The sequence below is a fragment of the Mastigoproctus giganteus genome, chromosome 2 (assembly GCF_048544385.1).
Source record: "Mastigoproctus giganteus isolate SK-2022 chromosome 2, ASM4854438v1, whole genome shotgun sequence".
In the NCBI taxonomy this organism is placed as follows: Eukaryota; Metazoa; Arthropoda; class Arachnida; order Uropygi; family Thelyphonidae; genus Mastigoproctus; species Mastigoproctus giganteus.
The window spans coordinates 270,003,105-270,024,799 of record NC_143576.1 but is presented as its reverse complement, the minus strand read 5'-3'; the positions used below and the strand labels follow the sequence as shown (position 1 = coordinate 270,024,799).

At 40.1% G+C, this 21,695-nt stretch overlaps 1 protein-coding gene across 3 annotated transcripts in view; it reads right to left on the bottom strand.

The window, feature by feature from the left end:
- Positions 1-21,695, bottom strand: part of LOC150090468 (uncharacterized) — a 678,730-nt gene that overhangs the window by 617,224 nt on the left and 39,811 nt on the right. For all 3 annotated transcript variants that reach the window (XM_090389911.1, XM_090389910.1, XM_090389909.1), the window contains exon 2: positions 9,376-9,703. In XM_090389911.1, the coding sequence (XP_090246037.1) occupies positions 9,376-9,491 (116 nt within the window). In that variant the 5' untranslated portion in view covers positions 9,492-9,703. The remainder of the gene's footprint in view (positions 1-9,375; positions 9,704-21,695) is intronic.

Sequence of the window (21,695 nt, the reverse complement as noted above, 5' to 3'; positions counted from 1 at the left end):
ACAACATTCATATGTTATTAAAAACCTTGATATTTATGCTTTAATATGATAGCTTTTTATTTACAGAAAAATATGCAGTTACTTTCAAATAAACTGTCAAAGTTATCAACAATATTTTGACAAACCCTGTATATTGTTTATGCCCTATGGAACATTTTTGGTAATTCTGAGCTGAAAGTGGTATACGGGTGCTGTTGTGTTAAATGTTTTTGAAAATGGAGATGTGAGCACCACTTTATAATGGTTTTTTTTTTTTTTTGCTTTTTTATGGAAATTTGTTTTGTGCATCTGGTATTGATTTTGTTAAACTTTCAGTGATTTTGCTATTTGATCAATGATTTGCAGAAGGAACAGTTATATGTTTTTCATTGGAGTTACTGTCAGGAGCCCTCTGTTGGTAACAGAAATATTTATCGATTAATTTTTAAAGTAACCATTCTTTAACCAATAATAAGATATTCACACTTGCCATCTGCATGTAGAGACTCCTGTTATATTCTTCACAATCTTCTGGTCTATAGATAACTGCAACTTTCATTATGCATTTGCTTCCAACTAACTCACACCAAATTCCATGCTTGCAAACAACTTAAGAATCTACAAAAGATCTTTTCATGTTCAGGCCACTTTTAATAAGAAGCATCTTCGTTTGTTTGTTTGGTTTTTTTAGGAGCATTAGCAACTAAGGCCATATTGCTCCGGGAATATGCGGTGGTCATTCCCTTGACCTTTCCGCATCCTCCGTATTTGGTGGTGACGGGCTCGAACCCCGGTCTAATCAAGAAGCGTGTGCTACGCACTGCTGCTCCTTCCCACCTGGCTACGGAGGCGCCGTAATAAGAAGCATCACTCCACCACTCCTATTTACCCTTCCCAATCCTTCCTATTTACTTTGTCCATGCAATAATGAAACTCACCATGCCCAAATTTTGAGGGGGACCACATTTTTGTTAGTCCCATTATGTCAGCATTAGTTGTCCTAACCAATTCAATTTTACTCATTTTATTGACAACAACCCTGACATTACTACAGACACAGTTAAGACTAAGTATTCTTCTACAGTTTACTAACCTGACACATTCCCTTGAAGCTATTTTAGCCTATTTCCCATAACTTTAGCTTCCCACTAATTTGACACATTCTTAACATCTTGTCAATAGGCTGGTGCCTAGTCTTGGAGACTAGGCACCAGCGAGATGATCTGATAGAGGTGTATAAAGCCTTGAATGGTTTGAGCATGCTCAATGCTGATGGGATTCTTCCTCTAGCTCAGAATAATCACCTGAGAGGGTATAAATTCAAATTGAGGAAAGACAGATGTAGGATAGATGTGCGGAAATTTGACTTTAGCCAGCGGGTGGTTGGTTGGTGGAACAGACTTCCATCCCTTGTAGTGGAGGTTGATAGCCTAAATAAGTTTAAGGCTCAGCTGGACAGGTTTTTGAACGAACAGAGGGGTGAAGTGGAAGTGGTTTTTTTTTTTTTTGTTTTTTTTTTTGGCTGATGCTGCATAAGCTTGCTTTCTTGCATCAAATGCCTCTACTAATGCTAATGCTAATATCCATCATTGGAGCAACAAAAAAAAAAAAATTAAGATGTGTGCAAGCATTACTTTGGTAATAGTATTCACCACATAGTGCAAGGAAGCCACAGGATTTGCTGCCAGCCACAGGACTGGCAAAAAAAAAAAAAAAAAACTAGATACAAAAATACAAATTATATGGTTCTCTCCTCACACAGGTAATTACCTGAACCGTCAGCCTCAACTACCTGCAAGGGCAACTTGTTCCAGCAATCAATGACTGACTGGCTGGCTGGCTAAAATAAAACTTCCTACAATCTGATCTAAACGTCAACCCCTGTGATTTGAATTTATGATCCCCTAGTTATAGAATTCCTCATAACAGTAAGAATTCCACCTCCATTCATTTTACTAATCCCTCTCAGAGCCTTATAAACCTCAATCAGGTCACCTCTGCCGTGTCTGGTTGCCAAACTCTGTAGCTCATATAATCGGAGTCTTTCCTCATACAGTCATCCTTCTGCTGATCTCAACATACGAGTTGCCCGTCTTTGGACCCTTTCAAGAAGCTCAATGTCTTTTTTTTTTTTTTCATATGATGTCTCCATACTTGAAAACAGCAATTCAATTTTGTGGTCTTACAAATGCCTTATACAGAGGGATTATGACCTCCCCATCTCTACAGCATAACATTCGATAAATCATCAATAGGACAACATGTGTTTTCCTGGCTGCCTGTTTACACTGTTCAGAAAACTTCATATCTGCCAGTAACTCCCAGATCACTTACTTCCTCCGTTATTTTAATTCAATCCCACCAAGGGTATAATTTATTTGTGGTTTGCTATACCCCCAAGTGTAAGAACTTGCATTTAGCAGCATTAAACCATAACTGCCACTTCTCTGCTAAGCACTATCTCTGAAGTCTGTTCAAGTCATCTTTCAGGATGACTGATCATTAACGACCCTGCCAATCTTTACATCATCTGCAAATTTTGATATCACACCTTATCCCTTCATCAATGTCACTTATGAAAATTAGAAAAAATAGTGGTCCAAGAACTGATCTTTGGGGTTGCCCACTCCTGATGTTACACCAATCTGAAAAATATCCATTAATCACACCCTTCAGCCTTTTGCCCTGCAGCTACCCAGCAATCAATCTTAGAATCTTACTAATCCCAACCATTTCAAGCATGTACAGTAACCTCTCATAAGGGACCAAGTCAAATGCCTTGCTAAAATCCAAATAAACTATGTTGAAATTGTAATATAAATACAGCTCATGAGTAACTGTGTGAAAATAGCCTACTAAGGTAGTTAGTTAAGCATGATTTACTCTTAACAAAGCCATATTGCGTATCCTTCAGATTGCCATATGTATCTAAATGTGCCTGGATTTAACTCTGAATTACTGCCTCTCAGATTTTTCTTACCACTGAAGTCAGACTAAGCACTGACTTAGAACCACTTTTATGTATTAGCAATACACTGGCACTTCTCCAATCCAAAGGAATCTCTCCCGAGTCCAAAGATGCCTTCATAATTAACTTTAATAGTTCAATACACTCCCTCACGCTCTCCATCAAAACTACAGGGTATATGCCATCAACTCCAGGAGCCTTTATTGCCTTTATTCTCAAACGTTTGGTCTGTGCTTGTTAACAGAAGAGACTGCTTCTACGGGGGTAGGATACACTTAAATAGAAAGGGTGCAAGAATATTTGCTAATGCTATAGAGGCAGAGTTAGATGGGTCAAACTCTGCCTAGAAGGCAGAGTTAGATGGATGCTAGCTTGGAGGGATACACGGACTAATAGATTAACAGTAACAGCTGGAAGAGGTAAAAGTGATTCTTGTACTACTTCTATTGAAATGCAATTGAGCAGCATCCTGGAAAGCAAGGCAATGGAGATTTCCAGGACTGCTGAGACACATAGTGGAACAAGTAAATACATGGGCTGTGTTAGGATAACTAAGAGTAGAAACAGGTGCATGTATTCTTGCATTTACACCAATGCTAGGAGTGTAGTTAATAAATTCAATGAGCTTTAAGTGCTAGTCAAGACATTAAAGGCAGATATTGTTGGGATATCAGAGGCATGGTGTCACACAGACATAAGCAGTGCAGAACTAGAATTTGGGCAGTACAGTGTGTGTAGAAAGGGTAGAGAGGACAGAAAGGGAGGAGGGGTTATGCTGTTAGTTAAGAAACACATAAAATCTAAAGAAGTGCATCTAACTGATGTTGGTGGACAATGCAATGTTAAGTCTGTATGGTGTGACATAAGCACTAGGAAAAGAAAAATGACAGTAGGTGTCTGTTATAAGCCAAATGAATCTGATAAGTATAATGAGCAATTGTGCAGAAAACTAAAGTGCGCCAGTAAATAAGTAGGAGGAAAGACAGATTTATGATAGATGTGCGGAAATTTGCCTTTAGCCAGCGGGTAGTTAGTTGGTTGGTTGGTGGAACAGACTTCCATCCCTTGTTGTGGAAGTTGATAGCCTAAATAAATCTAAGGCTCAGCTGGACAGGTATTTCGAACGGAGGGGTGAAGTGGAAGGGTTTTTTTTTTTTTTTTTTGGCTGATGCTGCATAAGCTTGCTTTCTTGCATCATATGCCTCTACTAATGCTAATGCCAATAAGAGTGTTTTCTAATGGGGGTTTTTAATTTCCCAGAGATTAATTGGAATTTCTGGATTGGTCACTCACACACTAGCAAGACTTTTGTGGATTTATTGGATGATTGATTTCTACAGCAGGTTGTTCAGGAGGCAACTAGAGGGAGAAATACTCTCGATCTGATTACCAGTAGTGATTTTTCATACATCAAGAATCTACAGATAAAGGAACCACTAGGTGGCAGAGATCACAGTATGTTGAAGTAGGATTTACTCAAAGAGGTTAAAGAGGTTGTTGGGATATCAGAGACGTGGTGTCACACATATATAAGGGATGCAGAACTGCAATTTGGGGACTACAACATCTACAGAAAGGATAGACAGGATAGGAAGGGGGGAAGGGATATGCTATTAGTTAAGAAACACATAAAAACCAAAGAAGTGAAGTCAGTCGACATCGCTGGACAGTGCAGTGTTGAGTCAGTTTGGTGTGACATAAGCATTGGGAGATCAAAATTGAGAGCAGGAGTGTGCTATAGGCCTAATGACTCTGATGAGTATAATAAGAAACTGTACAGGGAAATAGAGTGGGCCAGTAAATCACAGAGTCTTATAATGGGAGATTTTAATTTCTCAGATATAGAGTGGAATTTGGGGGCTGGTCACTCACACACTAGCAGGGATTTTGTGGATTTATTGGATGATTGTTTTCTACATCAGCATGTTCGGGAGGCAACTAGAGGGAGTAATACTCTTGATTTGATTATCAGCAGTGATTCTTCATGCATTAAGAATCTGCAGATAAATGAACCACTAGGTGGCAGTGATCACAGTGTGCTGAAGTGGGATTTACTCAAAGAGGTAACTACCATTAGGGGTAAAGGGAAGGGTTATTGCTTCCGTAAAGGCGACTACGATGGACTGAGACAGTATTTAAATTCTATACAGTGGGACCAACTCATGATGTTACCAACAGCAAATTCAAAATGGAAAGCATTCAAAGAACTTATCTTGGAAGCTACTAGGCTTTACATACCAACTAAGAAATATTGTTCAAGGTTTAGGCCAAAATGGATGTCAGATGAACTAATGAGAGATGAACTAATGGCAGAGAAGAAAATTGCATGGGATACTTACAAATTCACACATGACACAGAAGCCTATGATAGATACAAGTTGATATGCAACCAAGTTACAAAGGAGGTTAGGCAGGCGAAGGCAGATTACGAGAAATCCTTGGCAAGGGATGCAAAGAAAAACAGCAAAGAGTTCTTTACTTATGTAAACTCTAGAAGGAAGGGGATGAATCAGATTGGTCCACTTGATATTGATGGGTCAACTGTTGATGATCCTGCTCAGGTAGCTAACAAACTAAATGAATATTTTGCATCGACATTCACACATGAGGAGTTATTCAGCGAGGGGAATGCCAGAGGCGTATTCAACTCTAGCAGTAAACTACAGAATCTTGAAATAACTGAGAGTAAAGTGGAGGAGAAACTGTTGAAGATAAACACAAGAAAGGCACCCGGGGTTGATGGAATCTATCCAGTTATATTAAAGGAGGCAGCAAAGGAAGTAAGCAAACCCTTAGCCATAATTATGAGAGCTTCCTTGGACTCAGGGGAGGTACCCATAGACTGGAAATGTGCAAATGTGACCCCAATTCACAAAGGAGGATCAAAGGCTGACACAAGTAATTATAGACCTGTGAGGATCAGGTATTTTGAACGAACAGAGGGGTGAAGTGGAAGTGGGTTTTTTTTTTTTTTTTTTGGCTGATGCTGCATAAGCTTGCTTTCTTGCATCAAATGCCTCTACTAATGCTAATACAATCAAGGTTAAGGGAAGGGTTTTTTCTTTCAAAAAGGTGACTACGGTGGTCTGAGACAGTATTTAAATTCTAAACAGTGGGACCAACTGATAATGTTACCAACAGCAAATTCAAAATGGGAAGCATTCAAAGAATTAATCTTGGAAGGTACAAGGCTTTTCATACCAACAAAGAAATATTGTTCAAGATTTAGGCATAAATGGATGTCAGATGAACTAACTAGACATGTGACAGAGAAGAAAAATGCATGGGACACATATAAATTAACATGTGACACAGAAGCCTATGATAGATATACGCTGCTCTGTAACCAAGTTACAAAGGAGGTTAGGCAGGCGAAGGCAGATTACGAGAAATCTCTGGCAAGGGATGCAAAGAAAAACAGCAAAGAGTTCTTTACTTATGTAAACTCTACAAGGAAGGGTATGAATCCGATTGGTCCACTTGAAATCGATGGTTCATCTGTTGATGACCCTGCTCAGGTAGCTAACAAACTAAATGACTATTTTGCATCAACATTCACAAATGAGGAGTTATTCAGGGAGGGGAATGCCGGAGATGTATTAAACTCTGCATAATAATCTTTTAATAAGTGAGAATAAAGTGGAGCAGAAATTAGCATTAGCATTAGTAGAGGCATTTGATGCAAGAAAGCAAGCTTATGCAGCATCAGCCAAAAAAAAAAAAAAAAAAAAAAACCACTTCCACTTCACCCCTCTGTTCATTCAAAATACCTGTCCAGCTGAGCCTTAAACTTATTTAGGCTATCAACCTCCACCACAAGGGATGGAAGTCTGTTCCACCAACCAACCACCCGCTGGCTAAAGGCAAATTTCCGCACGTCTATCCTACATCTGTCTTTCCTCAATTTGAATTTATGCCCTCTCAGGTGATTTTTCTGAGCTAGAGGAAGAATCCCATCAGCATTGAGCATGCTTAAACCATTCAAGGCTTTATACACCTCTATCAGATTACCTCGCTGGTGCCTAGTCTCCAGACACTGTAATTTGCAAAACTTAAGCCTTTCTTCGTACGAGCACCCCTTTGTTCCATTCACTAATCTTGTTGCCCTTCTCTGTACTCGTTCCAGCAGCTCTACATCCTTCTTGAAATGAGGCCTCCAGACCTGTATACAGGTCTGGAGGCCTCATTTCAAGATGGATGTAATTGTTGAAGATGTTGTTGTTGAAGAAAATTGTTGAAGATGAACATAACAAAGGCACCTAGGGTGGATGGAATATATCTAGTTATATTAAAGTAGGTGGCAAAGGAAGTAAGTAAATCCTTAGCCATAATTATGAGAGCTTCCCTGGACTCAGGGGGAGGTACCCATGGACTGGAGATGTGCAAATGTGACCCCAATCCACAAAGGAGGATTAAAGGGAGACAGGTAATTACAGACCTGTAAGTTTAACTTCTGTTCCAGGGAAATTAATGGAGGCACTGGTTAAAGAAACATTGCAGGATCAGCTAGACAGGACTTCAGTTAAAGCTCAGACACAGCATGATTTTGTTACGGGAAAGTCTTGCCTGACCAATCTGATTGGATACTATGATGTGGTCACAAAGCAACTGGATGCTGGGAATAACTTTGATATCATATATTTGGATCTTAGAAAGGCTTTTGATACTGTTGCACATGGGAGACCGCCACACAAATTGGAACAGTGTGGCACTGGAGGCAAATTGCTGCTATGAATAAAGGGATCGTTGAGTGGTAGAAGACAGAGTGGTAATCAATGGATACTGCTCATCGTGGACTAATGTTATTAGTGGAGTCCCTCAGCGTTCAGTATTGGGTCCATTGTTGTTTTCTGTATTTATAAATGATATTGATGATGGTATATCAAGCTTGATGTCCAAGTTTGCGGACGATATGAAGGTTGGCAGAGTTGTTAAGGACACTGATAACAGTACGCTGCTGCAACAGGATCTAGAAAAGTTGAGCAGATGGGCTGAGAGGTGGCAAATGAAGTTTAACATTGACAAATGTAAAGTACTGCATATGGGAAGCAGCAACCACCAGAGTGACGTATCAACTCTGTGGTACTACACTGACAGTGATAGAGAACAAAAAGGACCTGGGGGGTAATTGTGCAGGCAGATATGAAGTTTTCTGAGCAGTGCAGAACAGTCTGCAAGAGTAGTTCATGGCGTTTTGTCAATGATAAAAAGGAATTTTTCTAGCAGGGATAAGGATGTGATTATCCCCTTATATAAGACAGTGGTCAGGCCACACCTTGAGTACCGTATACAGGTCTGGATGCAGTAGTAATAGTCGTCGTGTAGTAGTAGTGGCATGTGATAAAAGAAAGCAAGTGTGTGAGCTTATGCAGCATAAGCCAAAAAAAAATTCACACCATTCCCTCCAAATACCTGTCCAGTTCCTCCTTAAATTTATTCAACCTATCAACTTCCACAACAACAGATGGAAGTTTGTTCCAGCAATTAACCACCTGCTGGCTAAAGGCAAATTTCTGCACATCTATTCTACATCTGTCTTTTCTTAATTTGAATTTATGCCCCCTTAGGTTCGTAATCTGAACAAGTGGAAGGATCCCATCAGAATTCGGCGGCCTTATTTTAAGAAGGACGTAGAGCTGTTGGAACAAGTACCGAGAAGGGCAACAAGATTAGTGAATGGAACAAAGGATTGCTCTTACTAAGAAAAGCTTAAATTTTACAAATTACAGTGTGTGGAGACTAGGCACCTGCGAGGTGATCTGATTGAGGTGTATAAAGCCCTGAATGGTTTGAGCATGCTCAATGCTGATTCTTCCTCTTGCTCAGAACAATCACCTGAGAGGGAATAAATTCAAACTGAGGAAAGACATTTGTAGGACAGATGTGTAGATGTTTGCCTTTAGCCAGCGGGTAGTTGGTTGGTGGAACAGACTTCATCTTTTGTTTTGTGGAAGTTGATAGCCGAGCTGGACAAGTATTTGGAACGAATGGAGTGGGATGAAATCGGAGCTTTTTTTTTTTTTTTTTTTTTTCTTCGGCTGATGCTGCATAAGCTTGCTCTCTTGCATCGTGTGCTAATGCTAATATGGTAAAATGCACTCATGTTCTCTTTTGTCGTGGATATCAAAACACAGCTGACCACACACACACACACACACACACACACACACACACACACACACACACACACACACACACACACACACACACACACACACACACACACACACACACAATCTCTCTCTCCATTTATTGAGCATGCTGAAGGAAAATCTTACTGATTGACAGCTGGCAGAGCACCACGCCATACATTCTACATTTACCAATAACACAGGAAGCAGTTTCTGCCAATTTCTGTACTCGCCTTCTTTACCTTTGTCAAAAAAGTTTACAAATAAAAAAATAATGGTATCTAGCTAAGTACTTACTCTAAGCCTGGTCCCATATCAAGGATCGTTTCTGTTTCTACAATACATGCAGGTGACGGTGGAATAGCACCAGCTGATGTAACATGAGATGGGCCAAAATGGATAATGATGCTCATATTATTTGTGGCAAATACATATATCCTGTATAGTGCAGTAACTTCAGCATAATAAATACATTTTTATATTTAAATTTCTTTTCCTGGTAATGTATTCCACTATGACAATCATCTAAAAAACCATAATTTTCGTCACTTGAAATGCAGGCATTCTGCCATCCATTCCTCAAGCAAATATTGAGTAGAGTTCTCATGGCAATGCAGAATTTAATCTATTAAAAAAAAATAATAATAAATAATAAATATATATATATCTGTATTAGGCGAAGAATTTATTTGTAAATATTATTTCTAAATTTTAATATAGAGATCAGTAGCAAGTTAAGTGAGATTAGGTACAGTCTGCGAAAAACCTGTGCGTCAAAAACGCCCAAGTAACGTGCAAAGTCCCAACGCCAGCACAGTAGCAAAAACCTAGAAGTAAAGTGAGAGTAAAACAAAATGAGATAGAATGTAAAGTAAAACAGTAAAGCAAAAAGCGCAAAAAAGTAGTAGTAGTAGTAGTAGTTATTGTTATTTTGGTTTTTAGAAGCATTAGCAACTAACGCCATATTGCTCCGGGATATGCGGTGGTCATTCCCTGATCTTTTCCGCATCCTCCATATTTGGTGGTGACGGGCTCGAACCCCGGTCTAATCAAGAAGCGTGTGCTACGCACTGCTGCTCCTTCCCACCTGGCTACGGAGGCGCCAGTAGTAGTAGTGACAAAAATAGAAATGTAATAGAGCAAAAAATATAAAATAAAATATAATAAAGCAAAATTATAAAAATTATAATATGTGTTAATTATGGGTTAGTAGATATATTGAAAGGGACTTTATCTAGGGCTAACCCTCTCAATACATTTTTTTTTTTTTTTTTTTAATGTGAACCCCAAACACGAGAGGTATTAGAACCTATAGTACTTAGTACCGTGCTTGGGTTGGAGATAGAGAAGACGAAAGAAGATATTTGTTGACATTGGACTTGAACTTCTTTAGACTGTAATTTTCAGGAAATACGTATAAAGGAAGGTTGTTCCAGAAAACGGCAGTTGAATGAATAAATGAGGAAGATGAAAAGTTGGTTCTGTGGGTTTGAAGTTGGACAGTAAATGGATGTTGGCTGGTGGCGGCATCTGTTCGGACTGTTTTGAAAGAGAGAGTGGGAATTATAGAAGCCAATTCTGAAGAACAGTGCCCATGGAAGTATCTGTGGAAGAGGCATGCAGCAGAAACAGTGCGTCTATGAGAAAACGAGTGGAGAGACTCTGTTAGAGATGAATCATTAATTAACCTAACTGCCCTCTTCTGAATAGAATCAAGAAGCCTGAGAGAGGTTTTGGGGGCACCACCCCAGATGTGGGAACAATATTCCATGGCAGGGCGGATGTGCGATTTATACAGAGTGAGCGGCTGTTTGGAAGAAAAGTAACGCAGAGAGCGAAAGAGAAAACCAAGTTTTTTAGATGCAGCGGAAGCAATATTTGTAATGTGCTTGTGCCAAGAGAGATTAGAAGTCAGAGTAATCCCCAAAAGAGATATATCATTTTGCCTAGAAATCGGAGTGTCACTAAAGATAAGCATAGGAGCAGAACAATCCTTTTTGCGAGATATAAGACAAGACTGAGTTTTAGAAGGGTTGAAATCAACTAAGTTGTCTTTGCTTTGCCCCACTGGAGAATTACCTGAAGATCGGCGTTTAAGGAATTGGCAGCAGATTTTTGAGAACTTGAAGCTGATTGAGCTGGACAAGGTTTCTCAAAGTGGAAAGTTGAATGCAATGTGCTATCATCGGCAAAACTATGGATAGGATTTCCAGTCAATGGAAGAAGGTCATTGATATTCAAGAGGAAAAGAGTGGGGTAAAGAACTGAATCTTGGGGGACACCGGCATTAGTGGAGAAGTTAGAAGACAGAGAGCCATCTACCATCACCCTCAGTGAGCAATCAGAGAGAAAACTGGATAACAAATTACTAAAAACAGTTGGCAAACAATAAGATGGAAGCTTGTTTAGAAGACCTTTATGCCAAACACGATCAAAAGCCTTTGAGATGTCAAGAGCAACTACTTGTGTTTCACCGAACCTTTCCATTGAATTAGTCCATAAATGGGTAACATAAGCCAGAATATCACCAGTGGATCGACACTGACGGAATGCATACTGGCGATCGTTGATCAGACGGAAGGTTTCTAGGTAGTTTAAGAGTTGGCGGTTAATTGATTTCTCCATTACTTTAGAAAGAGTAGAATTAATACAAAGGGACGATAATTGGATGGGAAGGATTTGTCACCCTTTTTAGGAACTGCCTGGATATGAGCAAATTTCCAAGCAGAAAGAAAAACACCTTTGGAATAAGAAAGTGAAAAAAGGCGGCAAAGAATAGGAGTAAGTTCAGGAGCACAGGTTTTGAGAACAAGTGGAGAAATACCATCAGGACCTGGAGCTTTCTTAGCATCAAGATTCATCAAAATCCTTCTGATATCCTTTTGACAGAAGACCACAGGAGGCATTGAATGGAGCGTGTTAGGAATGGTGGGAGGTGTTTTACCAAGATCATTAATACATGAGCTCGAAGAAAAATGGGATGCTAGCAGGTCAGCTTTATCCTTGGCTGAAGTAACAACAGAACCATCTGGTGTGGACAGAGGTGGGAGCAGAGATGGGCAAAAGTTGCTGCCAATAGCTTTGGCAAGAGACCAGAATGTCGGCTACCATTAGGGCAAGAAGCAAGTTTTCTACTCTTAGCCTGTTCAAACTCTAGTTTGGACTGATTAATAACTGCTTTATAATTGTTGCGAGCTTTGGTGTAGGCAGAAAATGAAACTGAAGAATTAGAAACAAGCCAATTACGATATGCAACATTCTTCTCTTGGACGGCCTTAGCACATTTATTGGAAAACCAAGGTTTAGATAAAGGGCAAGATTTTAAAGTGGAGTGTGGGATAAAGGATTCCATTCCTGCAAGAATAATTTCACTGACACGATCTGAGCAAACTTTAACATCAAAAGTTTTGAAACAGTAATCAGACCAAGGGAAAGAAGAACATCAGCCCATAATTAACGTAGCTATCTGTTTCTGTTGTCAACCCGTAAAATTAGCTTCAAATATATATAAAAGATGGTTTGATGGTAAAGAAGTAATACCATAGAGAATCAAGAAATTCAGCCATATTATAAAAATAAGATCAAGTGAATCAAGAAATTTAGCAGTATTACCTCACTGCCAATCTGATAAATTTTTTATTTTTCTATATCTAGGACATATATATATATATAATGTTAATTGAAAAAGTGGTAAAGAGAATGAAATATATAAAGGATTATAGCTCTAGATTACTACATTAATAGTAGAAAGAACCCATCAACTGTAAGGAACGTAGATAATAATATTGACTATGAGTGTGGGATAAAGTATAGTCTAAGGAACCATCTGTTCCTTAGATTACACTTTACCCGAAACCATAGTAAAAATGCATAAAAATGAAATGCATGGATATATATCACGCTACTTTTCCAGTCAATTTTCTATGCTATCCTGGGATATAAGTTACATTTGTTTAATTCGTTCTCACCCAATCATAATTCTAATTTTTATTCTTTCCATTTTCCAGCACATGAGGTCATTTTACCTCAATACATATATACTCTATCATAACAGTGGAAATTCCCTCTTTCCGCTTCACCTACACAGGATGTTGGCTTAAACCACACGGCCCACATTCTAGCATTGGCATGGAATTATAGTAAGTACCATATAAGCCCAATAATTTGATTTAATTTATTTTAATTTCATTTCATTCTTTCTTTGAAATTTAGTTAATTTCATTTCATTCTTTCTTCGAAATTTATTTACTTATATAATACTTCCCTATACATTTCATTTTTACTTTTTATCTCTGCCTCTGTTTTGGAGGCTGATTCCTGAAGAAAATGCCAAAATCATCGTAACTGCAACACAAAGTTCTATTCACATAATATAATTCATAATATTTTCTTTATAGGTACTTATAGAGTAGCCTGTGTGGACGTACATTTTTGCTGCTCCTGGAACAGAGAAGTTTTTTCCGATTTATTTTCTGTTTTATTAGCATAATATTCCTAATTACGATACTTAGATTAAAGTAACTTAGACAGAGATTTTGTAGGTATTACTTAGTATCTGAAAGGGTATCAAATCCACGTGTTTCCCGTTCGTAACTGCCGCCATTCTTACGCGATACAAAATATATCGAAATAGACAGCATAAGCTTAATATACTATAGTATAGTACATAATATTGTCAATTAATCAGATAATTAATCTTTAGCATTAGCATTAGTAGAGGCATTTGATGCAAGAAAGCAAGCTTATGCAGCATCAGCCAAAAAAAAAAAAAAAAAACCCCCACTTCCACTTCATCCCTCTGTTCGTTCAAAATACCTGTCCAGCTGAGCCTTAAACTTATTTAGGCTATCAACGTCCACTACAAGGGATGGAAGACTGTTCCACCAACCAACCACCCGCTGGCTAAAGGCAAATTTCCGCACATATATCCTACATCTGTCTTCCCTCAATATGAATTTATGCCCTCTCAGGTGATTTTTCTGAGCTAGAGGAAGAATCCCATCAGCATTGAGCATGCTCAAACCATTCAAGGCTTTGTACACCTCTATCAGATCACCTCGCTGGTGCCTAGTCTCCAGACACTGTAATTTGCAAAACTTAAGCCTTTCTTCGTAAGAGCACCCCTCTGTTCCATTCACTAATATTCTTGCCCTTCTCTGTACTCGTTCCAGCAGCTGTACATCCTTCTTGAAATGAGGCCTCCAGACCTGTATACAGTACTCTAGGTGTGGCCTGACCATCGCCTTATACAAGGGAATAATCACCTCCTTATCCCTGCTGGAAAAATTCCTGTACATCATTTACAATACTCCATGAGCTACCCTTGCAGCCCGTCTGCACTGTCAGAGAACTTCATATCTGCCTGCACAACCACCGCCAAGTCCCTTTCATTCTCTACCACTGTCAGTGTAGTACCACAGAGTTGATACGTTGCTCTGGGGTTGCTGTTTCCCATGTGTAGTACTTTACATTTGTCAATGTTAAATTTCATTTGCCACCTCTCAGCCCATCTGCTCAACCTTTCCAGATCCTGCTACAGTAGCATAGTGTCAGTAGTGTCCTTGACAACCCTGCCAACCTTTGTATCGCCTGCAAACTTGGACATTAAGTTTTTTTAGCATTAGCATTAGTAGAGGCATTTGACGCAAGAAAGCAAGCTTATGCAGCATCAGCCAAAAAAAAAAAAAAAAAAAACCCACTTCCACTTCACCCCTCTGTTCGTTCAAAATACCTGTCCAGCTGAGCCTTAAACTTATTTAGGCTATCAACCTCCACTACAAGGGATGGAAGTCTGTTCCACCAACCAACCACCCACTGGCTAAAGGCAAATTTCCACACATCTATCCTACATTTCTTTCCTCAATTTGAATTTATGCCCTCTCAGGTGATTTTTCGGAGCTAGAGGAAGAATCCCATCAGCATTGAGCATGCTCAAACCATTCAAGGCTTTATACACCTCTATCAGATCACGTCGCTGGTGCCTAGTCTCCAGACACTGTAATTTGCAAAACTCAAGCCTTTCTTCGTAAGAGCACCCATTTGTTCCATTCACTAATCTTGTTGCCCTTCTCTGTTCTCGTTCCAGCAGCTCTACATCCTTCTTGAAATGAGGCCTCCAGACCTGTATACAGTACTCTAGGTGTAGCCTCACCATTGCTTTATACAAGGGAATAATCACCTCCTTATCCCTGCTGGAAAAATTCCTGTATATCATTGACAATACTCCATGAGCTACTCTTGCAGCCCGTCTGCACTGCTCAGAGAACTTCATATCTGCCTGCACAACCACCCCCAAGTCCCTTTCATTCTTTACCACTGTCAGTGTAGTACCACAGAGTTGATATGTTGCTCTGGGGTTGCTGTTTCCCATGTGTAGTACTTCACATTTGTCAATGTTAAACTTCATTTGCGACATCTCAGCCCATCTGCTCAACCTTTCCAGATCCTGTTGCAGCAGCATAGTGTCAGTAGTGTCCTTGACAACCCTGCCAACCTTTGTATCATCTGAAAACTTGGACATTAAGCTTGATATACCATCATCAATATCATTTATAAATACAGAAAACAATAATGGACCCAACACTGAGCCCTGAGGGACTCCACTAATAACATTAGTCCACGATGAGCAGTGTCCATTGATTACCACTCTCTGTCTTCTCCCCCTCAACCACCCCTTTATCCATAGCAGCAATTTGCCTCCAATGTCACACTGCTCCAATTTGTGTAGCAGTCTTCCATGTGCAACAGTATCAAAAGCCTTTCTAAGATCCAAGTATATAATATCAAAGTATATTCCCTGCATCCAGTTCTTTTGTGACTGCATCATAGTATCCAATCAAATTGGTCAGGCAAGACTTCACCTTAACAAAACCATGCTGTGTCCGAGCTATAACTGAAGTCTTGTCTAAATGATCCTGCAGTGCTTCTTTAACCAGTGCCTCCATTAATTTTCCTGGAATAGAAGTTAAGCTCACAGGTCTATAATTACTTGTGTCAGCCTTTGATCCTCCTTTGTGAATTGGGGTCACATTTGCACATTTCCAGTCTATGGGTACCTCCCCTGAGTCCAAGGAAGCTCTCATGATTATGGCTAAGGGTTTGCTTACTTCCTTTGCTGCCTCCTTTAATATAACTAGATAGATCCCATCCACCCCGGGTGCCTTTCTTGTGTTTATCTTCAACTGTTTCTCCTCCACTTTACTCCCAGTTATGTCAAGATTCTGTAGCTTACTGCTAGAGTTGAATACACCTCTGGCATTCCCCTTGCTGAATAACTCCTCATGTGTGAATGTCGATGCAAAATATTCATTTAGTTTGTTAGCTACCTGAGCAGGATCATCAACAGTTGACCCATCAATATCAAGTGGACCAATCTGATTCATCCCCTTCCTTCTAGAGTTTACATAAGTAAAGAACTCTTTGCTGTTTTTCTTTGATATTAAACTTGATATCCCATCATCAATATCATTCATAAACACCGAAAACAACAACGGACCCAACACTGAACCCTGAGGAACTCCACTAATAACATTAGTCCACGTTGAGCAGTGTCCATTGATTACCACTCTCTGTCTTCTGCCACTCAACCATCCCCTTATCCATAGCAGCAATTTGCCTCCAATGCCACACTGTTCCAATTTGTGCAGTAGTCTTCCATGTGCAACAGTATCAAAAGCTTTTCTAAGATCCAAATATATAATATCAAAGTTACTCCCTGCATCCAGTTCTTTTGTGACTACATCATAGTATCCAATCAAATTGATCAGGCAAGACCTGCCCTTAACAAAACCATGCTGTGTCTGAGCTATAACTGAATTCTTGTCTAGATGATCCTGCAGTGCTTCCTTAACCAGTGCCTCCATTAACTTACCTGGAACAGAAGTTAAACTAACAGGTCTATAATTACTTGTGTCAGCCTTTGATCCTCCTTTGTGAATTGGGGTTACATTTGCACATCTCCAGTCTATGGGTACCTCCCCTGAGTCCAAAGAAGCTCTCATAATTATGGCTAGGGGTTACCTCAAAGAGGTAACTACCAAGGTTGGTAGTTACCTCTTTGAGTAAATCCCACTTCAGCACACTGTGATCACTGCCACCTAGTGGTTCACTGCCACCTAGTGGCTGATAATCAAATCAAGAGTATTACTCCCTCTAGTTGCCTCCCGAACATGCTGATGTAGAAAACAATCATCCAAAAAATTCACAAAAGCCCTGCTAGTGTGTGAGTGACCAGCCCCCAAATTCCAGTCAATATCTGGGATATTAAAATCTCCCATTATAAGACTCCATGATTTACTGGCCCACTCTATTTCCCTGTACAGTTTCTTATTATACTCATCAGAGTCATTAGGCCTATAGCACACTCCTACTCGCAATTTTGATCTCCCAATGCTTATGTCACACCAAACTGACTCGACACTGCACTATCCAGCAATGTTGACTGGCTTCACTTCCTTGGATTTTATGTATTTCTTAACTAATAGCATAACCCCTCCTCCCTTCCTATCCTGTCTATCCCTTCTGTAGACGTTGTACTCCCCAAATTCCAGTTCTGCATCCCTTATATCTTTGTGACACCATGTCTCTGATATCCCAACAACATCTGCTTTTGATGTTTTGAGCAATACCTCAAATTCATCAAATTTATTTACTAAACTCCTAGCATTGGTGTACACGCAAGTATACCTGCACCTGTTTCTATTCTTAGCTACCCTAACACAACCCATGTGTTTACTTGTACCGCAATGGCTCCCAGCAGTCTCTGAAATATCGTGCATCTTGTTTTTCAGGCTTCTGCTCATTCTAAGAGAAGCAGTGCAAGAATCTCTTTCACCTTTACTAGTGGCTACTGTCAATCTATTGGTCTTTGTCTACCACCAAGCTAGCAGTTTTCCGACCCACCTAACACTGCCTCGATAGCATCAGCAAATATTCTTGCACCCTTTCTATTTAAGTGTATCCCATCCCTGTAGAAGCAATCTCTCCTGTTAACAAGTAAGTCCAGGCTGAAAAAAAATTCTACCCCTTGAGCCTTGCACAATCTTTCCAAGGCTGAATTCATCGACAAGGCTCTCATCATCTACTCCCTCCTATCGTGTCTGGGCAGAATTGCAGACACTTTCAAATTCAACCCTAATTCTCGGCTTTTGTTCAACAGTGACCTGTACTTGTTAAGTAATTCTGCCGGTCTCCTACTCTTAATATTATTAGTGCCAACGTGTACAACTATATCACCTTTTGTGCCCTTAAAACATGATATTCGCTCTACGTCATCAACCTTTGCCCCTGGCAGACATACCCTGGTCTTGTTGAACTTCATTCTAAATTAAATTGTACATTTAACTATACATATAACGACTTGGGTTACGTAACATAAATAATTAGTAAAAAATAAATAATTAATAGTTAACTTGATACAGAAGTTATATAAAGGAATTTCGTAGATAACACTCGATACTGAAACATAAATATAGCGTTATAACTGTGTTGGGATATAAGTTTAGGGTTTTAATTTTGTACTGAAATTGAAATTTTATTGAAATTAAATCGAAATCATGACTCAGACCAGAGCAGCAAAGCAAAAGGCTCAAGTTAATTGCAGTGCTGTAGCTCGGGAAAGAACTGAGGAGGGCAGTTGCCCTCTGAATCACAGTCTATTAAAATGCATTACTTGCTTGATGTTTGTGGAGCAGTCGGGTACAGGACAGGATACTGCCATGGGGGATGTCTTTGTGTGTGCGCAATGCAAGGAGTGTAAGGAAATCAGGCGACAACTCAGCATTCTTATGGGCCTATATGAGAGCTTGAAGGACAGGGTGGATTCCTTCAAAGGATTAAAAGTGAGGGGCCCACAAGCTCTCAGCTGCCCACACCAATGCCAGAGTTTGCACTTGGTCATCACGCGACACAACAGCAGCCCCCAAGGCAGAATGCACTGGTCCCACAGGAACCAGTAGTTGTTGGTGACGCTATTGTCAGGGAAATGGGAAACATGCTTTGTAAAAAGGATAGGTGGAACAGGGCCAGGGGCAAAGGCTGATGACGTTGTAGAGCAGATATCATCTTTTAAGGGCACAAAAGGTGATATAGTTGTACACGTTGGGACTAATGATATTAAGAGTAGGAGACCGGCGGAATAACTTAACAAGTACAGGTCACTGTTGAAAAAAAGAGGTGAATTAGGGTTGAATTTGAAAGTGCCTGCAATTCTGCCCGAAACGTTAGGAGGGAGTATATGATGAGAGCCCTGTCGATCAATTCGGCCCTGGAAAGATTGTGCAAGGCTCAAGGGGTAGAATTTTTTCAGCCTGGTCTGTACTTGTTAACAGGAGAGACTGCTTCTACAGGGATGGGTTAGACTTAAATAGAAAGGTTGCAAGAATGTTTGCTGATGCTGTCGAGGTAGTGTTAGGTGGGTCGCAAAACTGCTAGATTGGGGGGGGATATAAGCACTAATAGATTACCAGTAGCTACTGGCAGAGGTGAATTGCACTGCTTCTATTGGAATGAGCCGCAGCCTGGAAAATAAGATGCAGGATATTTCAGAGACTGCTGGGAATCATTGGGGTACAAGTAAACACATGGGTTGTGTTAGGGAAGCTAAGAAATAGAACAGGTGCATGTATACTTGTGTGTAAACCAATGCTAGGAGTTTAGTAAATAAATCTGATGAATTTGAGGTATTGCTCAAAACATCAAAGGCAGATACTGTGAGACGTGGTGTCACACAGATATAAGAAATGCAGAACTGGAATTTGGGGAGTACAATGTCTACAGAAAGGATAGACAGGATAGGAAGGTAGGAGGGGTTATGCCATTAGCATTAGCATTAGTAGAGGCATTTGATGCAAGAAAGCAAGCTTATGCAGCATCAGCCAAAAAAAAAAAAAAAACCCACTTCCACTTCACCCCTCCGTTCGTTCAAAATACCTGTCCAGATGAGCCTTAAACTTATTTAGGCTATCAACCTCCACCACAAGGGATGGCAGTCTGTTCCACCAACCAACCACCCGCTGGCTAAAGGCAAATTTCCGCACGTCTATCCTACATCTCTCTTTCCTCAATTTGAATTTATGCCCTCTCAGGTGATTTTTCTGAGCTAGAGGAAGAATCCCATCAGCATTGAGCATGCTTAAACCATTCAAGGCTTTATACACCTCTATCAGATCACCTCGCTGGTGCCTAGTCTCCAGACACTGTAATTTGCAAAACTTAAGCCTTTCTTCATAAGGGCACCCCTTTGTTCCATTCACTAATCTTGTTGCCCTTCTCTGTACTCGTTCCAGCAGCTCTACATCCTTCTTGAAATGAGGCCTCCAGACCTGTATACAGTACTCTAGGTGTGGCCTGACCATTGCCTTATACAATGGAATAATCACCTCCTTATCCCTGCTGGAAAAATTCCTGTATATCATTGACAATACTCCATGAGCTACTCTTGCAGCCCGTCTGCACTGCTCAGAGAACTTCATATCTGCCTGCACAATCACCCCCAAGTCCCTTTCATTCTCTACCACTGTCAGTGTAGTACCACAGAGTTGATACGTTGCTCTGGGGTTGCTTTTTCCCATGTGTAGTACTTTACATTTGTCAATGTTAAACTTCATTTGCCACCTCTCAGCCCATCTGCTCAACCTTTCCAGATCCTGTTGCAGCAGCATAGTGTCAGTAGTGTCCTTGACAACCCTGCCAACCTTTGTATCATCTGCAAACTTGGACATTAAGCTTGATATACCATCATCAATATCATTTATAAATACAGAAAACAATAATGGACCCAACACTGAGCCCTGAGGGACTCCACTAATAACATTAGTCCACGATGAGCAGAGTCCATTGATTACCACTCTCTGTCTTCTCCCCCTCAACCACCCCTTTATCCATAGCAGCAATTTGCCTCCAATGTCACACTGCTCCAATTTGTGTAGCAGTCTTCCATGTGCAACAGTATCAAAAGCCTTTCTAAGATCCAAGTATATAATATCAAAGTTATTCCCTGCATCCAGTTCTTTTGTGACTGCATCATAGTATCCAATCAAGTTGGTCAGGCAAGACTTCCCCTTAACAAAACCATGCTGTGTCCGAGCTATAACTGAAGTCTTGTCTAGATGATCCTGCAGTGCTTCTTTAATCAGTGCCTCCATTAATTTTCCTGGAACAGAAGTTAAACTAACAGGTCTATAATTACTTGTGTCGTCCTTTGATCCTCCTTTGTGAATTGGGGTCACATTTGCACATTTCCAGTCTATGGGTACCTCCCCTGAGTCCAAGGAAGCTCTCATAATTATGGCTAAGGGTTTGCTTACTTCCTTTGCTGCCTCCTTTAATATAACTGGATAGATCCCATCCACCCCGGGTGCCTTTCTTGTGTTTATCTTCAACAGTTTCTCCTCCACTTTACTCCCAGTTATTTCAAGATTCTGTAGATTACTGCTAGAGTTGAATACACCTCTGGCATTCCCCTTGCTGAATAACTCATGTGTGAATGTCAATGCAAAATATTCACATTTAGTTTGTTAGCTACCTGAGCAGGATCATCAACAATTGACCATCAATATCAAGTGGACCAATCGGATTCATCCCCTTCCTTCTAGAGTTTACATAAGTAAAGAACTCTT